Source organism: Arvicola amphibius, chromosome 4 (genome assembly GCF_903992535.2).
Source record: "Arvicola amphibius chromosome 4, mArvAmp1.2, whole genome shotgun sequence".
Classification (NCBI taxonomy): Eukaryota; Metazoa; Chordata; class Mammalia; order Rodentia; family Cricetidae; genus Arvicola; species Arvicola amphibius.
The window spans coordinates 48,503,262-48,510,045 of NC_052050.1; the positions used below are offsets into that span (position 1 = coordinate 48,503,262).

General features: G+C 51.3%; 1 protein-coding gene across 1 annotated transcript; it reads right to left on the minus strand.

Annotated features, from left to right (window-relative positions):
• Positions 1–2,334: 2,334 nt before the first annotated feature.
• On the minus strand, positions 2,335–4,806 carry Ggt6 (gamma-glutamyltransferase 6). Its single transcript, XM_038329012.1, has 4 exons — positions 4,670–4,806; positions 3,810–4,012; positions 3,617–3,730; positions 2,335–3,374 (listed from the first exon to the last, which is right to left on the minus strand). Exons 1-4 carry the CDS (start codon positions 4,804–4,806, stop codon positions 2,335–2,337), a joined length of 1,494 nt encoding a protein of 497 aa, XP_038184940.1.
• Between the last annotated feature and the right edge of the window lie 1,978 nt (positions 4,807–6,784).

A 6,784-nucleotide genomic window follows, 5' to 3' on the forward strand; every position in this document is an offset into this window, starting at 1 on the left:
GTCCCGAGTGGTTGGGAGTGGTGGGGCGGGACGTCGAGCCTTTCCTGTCTGGTCGTGGGTGGAGCAGCGTCTGGTGCTCACTCACTCGTGTGGGGTGACTGGTGCTTTGATCCTTTTCTTTATACTGGAGGCGTTTCGGACGGCCCGCGGCACAAATCCAATGAAAAGTAGCGATACGTTCTCCTTCCAGACTTTCATTTACTCGCGAGCCTTTCCGACACCCGTGCGTCAGCTATTCCCCGCCTACTGTGTGCTCGGGAACAAAGCCACGGCTTCCGAGGACTTTCTAGTCGAAGAATAAGTAGCAAGATGCATTTAAAACGATAATTATGATGAAAATAAGGACTGTAGGGAGCAGAGCCCTTTAAATGTTAAAATATGTCAAAACATCACCTGTTAAAAGCCTTGGAAATTAAAATTCAGTAGATCCTATGATACTGTTTAAGAGTGTAGTCACTGGATGAGACTAACGAAACTGTGACTTATGGGCTGACAGCTGAGGGACAAGATGGACTCAACTGTTCCTCTGGGTAAAAATCTAAGAGGGACAAAAAACTGGTCAAGGACATTGCTTCTACAAAGGCCTGTCTTCAAAGATAAGGGAATGAGGCTAAAGAGGGGACAGGGACGCAGGTGCAGGGAGAGCAAGGTTGTATAGGACCCCAGGCCAGGGTCAAGAGTTCAGACTTTCTTCGGAGTGTACAGGGAAGGATTTACATCGGATTTGCATTCACAAAAAATAAACTGTTGGCTGGGTAGGCACGGCCTTTGGCTGTAGGTACAGAGACAGTGAACTGGGCTAGAATCAGACCTGGGCTAATCTGGAGCTGGGCAGGGTGGGTGCTGAACTGGGTCAAAGGAGAGAATTAGCTAGAGAAGACACCAGGCTAAAAGCTAAAATAATTGGGTAGATGGTGGAATCGTTGAGCCTAGGGGTGTTTTGTTTGAGGACTGAGGTGGAGATGGAGTAATCAAGAGTTCTATTGGTTTGGGACTGGGGCTATGCTGTGGTAGTAGAGCATGCGCCAAGGAGGCCAAGGCTCTAAATTTGATCTCCAGCACAACAAAACAAAACAGCTGAGTGTGTTGGTGGTCCTTGTGCCTGGGTCAGACTGGATTACACAGTGAGACTCTGCTTCAAAAAACACGCCTTTAATCCCAGCAGGCCGAGGCAGGCGGATCTCTGTGAGTTCAAGGCCAGCCTGGTCTACAAGAGCTAGTTCCAGAGCTAGCTCCAAAGCTACAGAAAAACCCTCAAAAAAAAAAAAAAACAGAAATAAAATTATAAGGGCTAGGGAGATGGCTGATTGCTTAAGAGCACTTACTACTCTTGCCAAGGAGCTAAGTTCAGTTCTAAGCACCCATGTAGCAGCTCACAGCTATAACCCCAGTTCCAGGGATCCAGAGCCCTCTTCTGGCCTCCTCAAATGCAAGATGCATGTGGTTCACGTACACGTATGGAGTCAAAATACTCACATAAAGTAAAAACATCTTTTTTTTAATTAAAAAATTAAAGCCCTCAAAACATTAAACCAGAATTGTCTTTTACTTTGTCAGGTAGGGGAAGTGCTACTGGTTGTCCTTGCCCTTGGCCTGAGGAACTATTTCTAGGGGGTTGTAGCCCGGAGATTACAACCCTAAAGGGAAGCTCATGGGCAACCCAGTTCCGGGCCTTTGTTACCAGCGGTGTCCCCTACTCACTTCCCCAACTCTTCTCTACTCTGCCATCTGTCCTACCTGTGAAACTGAGATTTACCTTGCACAGATGGAACCCCAGGAAACAGGTGGGTGGAGCAGGGGAAAGCTGAAAGACACCAGTCCAGGCTCCACCTGTGTCTGGTGTTCGTCATCTGTGTTGCACATGGTGGATGCCTTGGCATCAGAGATCTCAAGGGATAATGAAAAAGTTAACCCAAAAGCAGGGATGGCACTTGGCCCCTGGGAGATTTGGACTTCCACTGCAATTGATAAAGATCAGCAGGGCATGGTCCAGTGGAAGATGGTGCTGCCCATACTGCCCAAAGACTAGGCTCTCCACCTTCCACTGACTTTCCTGAAGCTGAGTTACACTCAGTCTCCTTTTCATCATCCTCTAGGTCCTGGTCTGATAGAAAACCCAGCAATTCCATCAATGTGGATACCAGGAAACACGGTGGGACTAACTAGCCCTGGATGACAGAGCTAGAGCCAGGTGACAGAACAGGATGAACAGCGGGCTGACGGAGCCGCCAACACATCACAGATACATTCTCTTTCTGCACTCATTGCTGCTAGGCCTCTGTTCTGGCCCTCAGGTTCCAGATAGCTTTGCCCTTTCCAGACTCCATTCCTCTGTTAATACCCCTGGAAGGGGCAGCAGCCACTGGGGACACTGGAGACATGGGCATGTTCTGCATGGACTGCCACTTGGAGTAGGCTCCCTTGGCCACAAACTCCAGGGCTTTCTGTGGGTCTTTGTTGATCTTGATGCTGGGTTTGCTGTTGGACTTGGGGTGCTGCCAGATGATTGAGCAAGGTGCAAGTGATAGCCTTGGTCCCTCTGGGCATCCCTGAAGCCACTAGCCCCAACATATCGGATTCCGTGTCATCCAGGCTGCCACGGAGAATGAGTGGGCAGGCCCAGGCACTAGATGCCGATCTGGCTACCAGGTTGCTGAGCAGAACCCCAGTGCTTGGGGACAGTTGTCCAGAACCAAAGGAGCTGTTGATTGAGGAGGTTAAGAGAAGCATAGAACCGCTGCTGTCCACGGTGGCCACGGCGCTATTCCCTGAGGTCATGGCAGTTTGCAGGAGAGACAAACAGGAAGTAGGGCTGGGTGTCTTGGAGTGAAGGGCAGACTCCAGCAGTTCCAGAAGTTCTGGGCCAGCTGAGGGACCGGGAGTAGTGAAGAGGACACCCTGCGGCATGGAAAGGTGCAGTGCGGGCTCTAAGGAGGGCATGGGCTGAGCAGGAGGCTCCCCTAGCCCCAGGTCTTTGACGAGCAGACTCAGCAAGGCATCCCCAGCAAGATCGGGGCTAGAGGCCATGGCTGCCTGGTGCAACACGGCTGCCAGTTTGGGGTTGGTAGCTCGAGCCCCAAGACTCAGCGGAGCCCCGTTGGTATGGCAGAAGAGTGGACAGAGTCCCTTGGTGCCCTGGGCTACTAGTGCGCTTGCCAGGGGCGCATCTACCTCAAAGCCCTCTTGAGCCAGCATGGTGGGCTTGGCCAACAGGTTTGGCCAGGGCAGGCGGCCAAAGTGTGTGTGAAGCAAATGAAGGGCAGGCAGAGCTGTGGGCAGCCCCAGGCCAGAGGCCAGGGTTTGCACTGGGCCTGCTGTCAGGGCAGTTGAGTTTCCTGAGGAGCTGTTGTAGAAGAGGCCCCAGAACATACCACCTGTTGGGAGACAAAGAGACCACACAGGGGTCAGAGGCACTGCCCAGGGCTGGGGTCAGGATCCTCTGGCAGTCCCAGATGGAGAAACAGGAGTTACTGACCAGGTTGGGTGGTCAAAGGTCACCCAAGACTAGGGTTGGTGCTCAGATCTTGTGTCCTTCTCACTAGCTAGTCTTGAGGTAATGGGCACTGATTAGGTCCCAGGTTGGAGTCTCTGTCCCGGGCCCACAGATCACACTGACCTAGCCCCGTTGCATGAGGATGTACCACCGCCAGACACAAAGCTGCTCCAACTCCAGCATCCACGACATTCCCCCCAGCGACAAGCAGCTCTTGGCCCAGCTGAGAACATGTGGCTGCAGTAAGGAAAGGTCTATGGGTGATGGGGAGGTGGCCTGGACCATTGACCCCCCTACCCCTTTCCCCAGCACTGACCTGCAGGGCTGATAATGGCTCCATGGTGGTACACACCAGGGTGATGGGAGTGTCTGCTGGCTGGAGGGGCCACAGAGCCCAAGTTTTCTTTTGGACTGTCCCTACTGTGCAGCTGCCTCAGAGCCAGGGAGCTGCTAACAGCTAGCAGCAGCAGACTTGCCAGCAGGCGGGCCCAGGCTCCTGGCAGCCCACCAACCTTGTTCCTGCAGAAAGGGGAGTCCTGAGCCAGGGATGGAGTGGAGGGTACCAAGAACCCTGAGAGGACCCAAAGAATGTTTTCCCAAAAGGTTTGATTTTGCAAGAGTATAAACTGGAGAGAGAGAGAGAGAGAGAGAGAGAGAGAGAGAGAGAGAGAGAGAGAGAGAGAGAGAGAGTCCAGGTCTGGGGCACTACGTTGGCAAAGACACAAAGGTAGGGAAAAGCTGGAGAAACTGAGGCTGGCTTCAAGGGAGTGTCTACAGAAGAGTTGGTGGAGGCAGAGGCCAGTCAGTCAGAGGGAGGTCTGGAAGGGGCTTGGCATACAGGAGAGAGGAGGCCGAGCAGCAGGGCTCACCCAGGTGTAGCCAGGTCCCAACCTGCCTAGCAGGTGCTGTGGATGGGGGTAGGGTGAGGCTGGCTAAGCTGAAACAGAATAGGGGCTGGCTTGATACAAGTGTCCCTTCAGATACATAGACCTTTGATTGATTGGCTCAATCCCAAGTTGGGTCTGCCGCCTAGAGTCCCCTTCCCCCACTCATCTAGAAAGTCCCTGGAGCTCAGCCATTGTGGAGTTGCCTGACCCAGCTTAGGGGCTCCAAAGAGAGGACCTTGCCAGCCTTCCAGCCTGAGTTATGGGGTTCCCAGGCCCCCTGATGACTCACCGGGGGGTATTTTGGGATCTCCTTAGGGAGAGGACCAGTGGCTCTGCTATTTCTTCCTCTTCCTCCTCCTCCGACTCCATGCCAGGCTCCCAGAGTTGCAGCTTGTGGTAGAGCACAGGCCCTGTAGTAGCCTCCATGGCCTGGGCCGCTCCAGGTCCCTGCCGAGAACCCTGACAGTTGAGACTGCCAGGTAGGGAGGCAAGCAGGCTGTGGTTGCTGCTGGGTGGCCTTGGGGAAGGGAGGTGGTGAAATAGAGAACAGGTCTGGCTAGGGTGGGGCCGAGCCTGCCTCGTTAGGACGTGAGGTTCTTCTAAAGGTTCCCCAAACAACTGCCACACGGGGGTCACAGTTTATCCAAGTCTAGGATGAGCCCAACACTATAGCCAGAGACCACGGGGTATAGTGGGGAGAGTCCCCTCTTAACCTTTGAGATCTCTAGGGACTGTGAACATGATTAGAACTAGGATTCAAGGGTGGTTTGGGTGGTGGCTTAGCAACACCAACCAGGTTATATTGTCAGGGGTGTGGCTTCCAGGTAGGGTCATGGTCCAGTCTTGTACTGCGAGTTCTTGAGATGACTCTTTTGAGGCCACCCTGGACATGTCATATGGCTCCTGTCCAGCAGGTGGCATCAGAGACATCTGTGGGGAAACAGTCTGGAAAAAACTTGGTTCCAATTCCTTCTCCCCATTCACACCAAGGATGTGTTCTAGGGCCAAGCAGTGCTATTCACAACAGTCCCACATTGGAAACTACTCAAATACCTACTCAGGAAATATACCACTCAGGAAAATGAGCAACAAAAACCACTATTCAGGTAATGGGGTGTCAGTAACAAAATGAACAAGCTACAGTCGTGTGCAATATTGTTTGTGAGTCAGAAGGAACATGGTGAGTGAGAGGCCAGGCAGGGAAGGGTACATAATGTGTGTCTTATGCAAGACTCAAAACCAGGCAAGACCGGTTAGCTTTCAGAGTCAGAATGTGACAGGGCCATATGGGAAGCTAGAGATGTCTGTTTTTCCTTCCTTCCTTCCTTCCTTCCTTCCTTCCTTCCTTCCTTCCTTCCTTCCTTCCTTTGTTCCTTCCTTCCTTCCTTTCTTTCTTTCTTTCTTTCCTTCCTTTGTTCCTTCCTTCCTTCCTTTCTTTCTTTCCTTCCTTTGTTCCTTCATTCCTTCCTTTGTTCCTTCCACCATGCCCAGCTAAGCATAAATTGTTTTTTTTTTTTAATCTTAGATATAGGGGTGAAAGCAATGGCTCAGCAGTTAAGAGCATTTCCTGCTCTTGTAGGTGACTTGGGTTTGATTCCCAGTACCTAAATGGTGGCTCACAACAGCCCATAACTTCATTTCCAGGAAATCTGATGCCTTCTTTTCACCTCACTGGGCACCAGGTATGCACTGCACATATATACATGCAGACAAAACACTAATATACATTTAAAAAGTCTTTTTTAAAAAAAGATGTACAGTCCCATATGCCTGTAATCGGAACACTCAGGAGGTTCCGGCAAGAGAATTATAAGATCAAAGCTAGCCTTGGTTACTTAGTGAGACTGTGTTAAGAAACAAGGGCCTCGCCGGGCGGTGGTGGTGCACGCCTTTAATCCCAGCACTCGGGAGGCAGAGGCAGGTGGACCTCTGAGTTCGAGGCCAGCCTGGTCTACAAGAGCTAGTTCCAGGACAGGCTCTAGAAACTACAGGGAAACCCTGTCTCGAAAAACAAAAAAAAAAAAAAAAAAAAAAGGAAAGAAACAAGGGCTTCAGTGGTTAAAAGCGGCCAACAACATAACCTGCTCTTGCAGAGAACCTGAGTTCCGAGTTCCGCTGTCAGCACCCACATCAGGCATCTCATAACTACCTACAACTCTAGCTCTAGGGGATCAAACACCCTCTTCTCTCCTCTTTGGGCTTCTGAGGATACCTGTACCCACTTGAACCCATATGTACATACACAGATACACAAACAGACATAATTAAAATAAAAAGAAAGTAAGCTTGGGAAGCCGAGCATGGTAGCATAGATGTACAATCCCTGCATTGAGGACCTGGAGGTAACAGGATCAAAAGTTCAAGGCCAGCCTGGGCTGTCTTTGTTTGACTTCATCTCAAACAA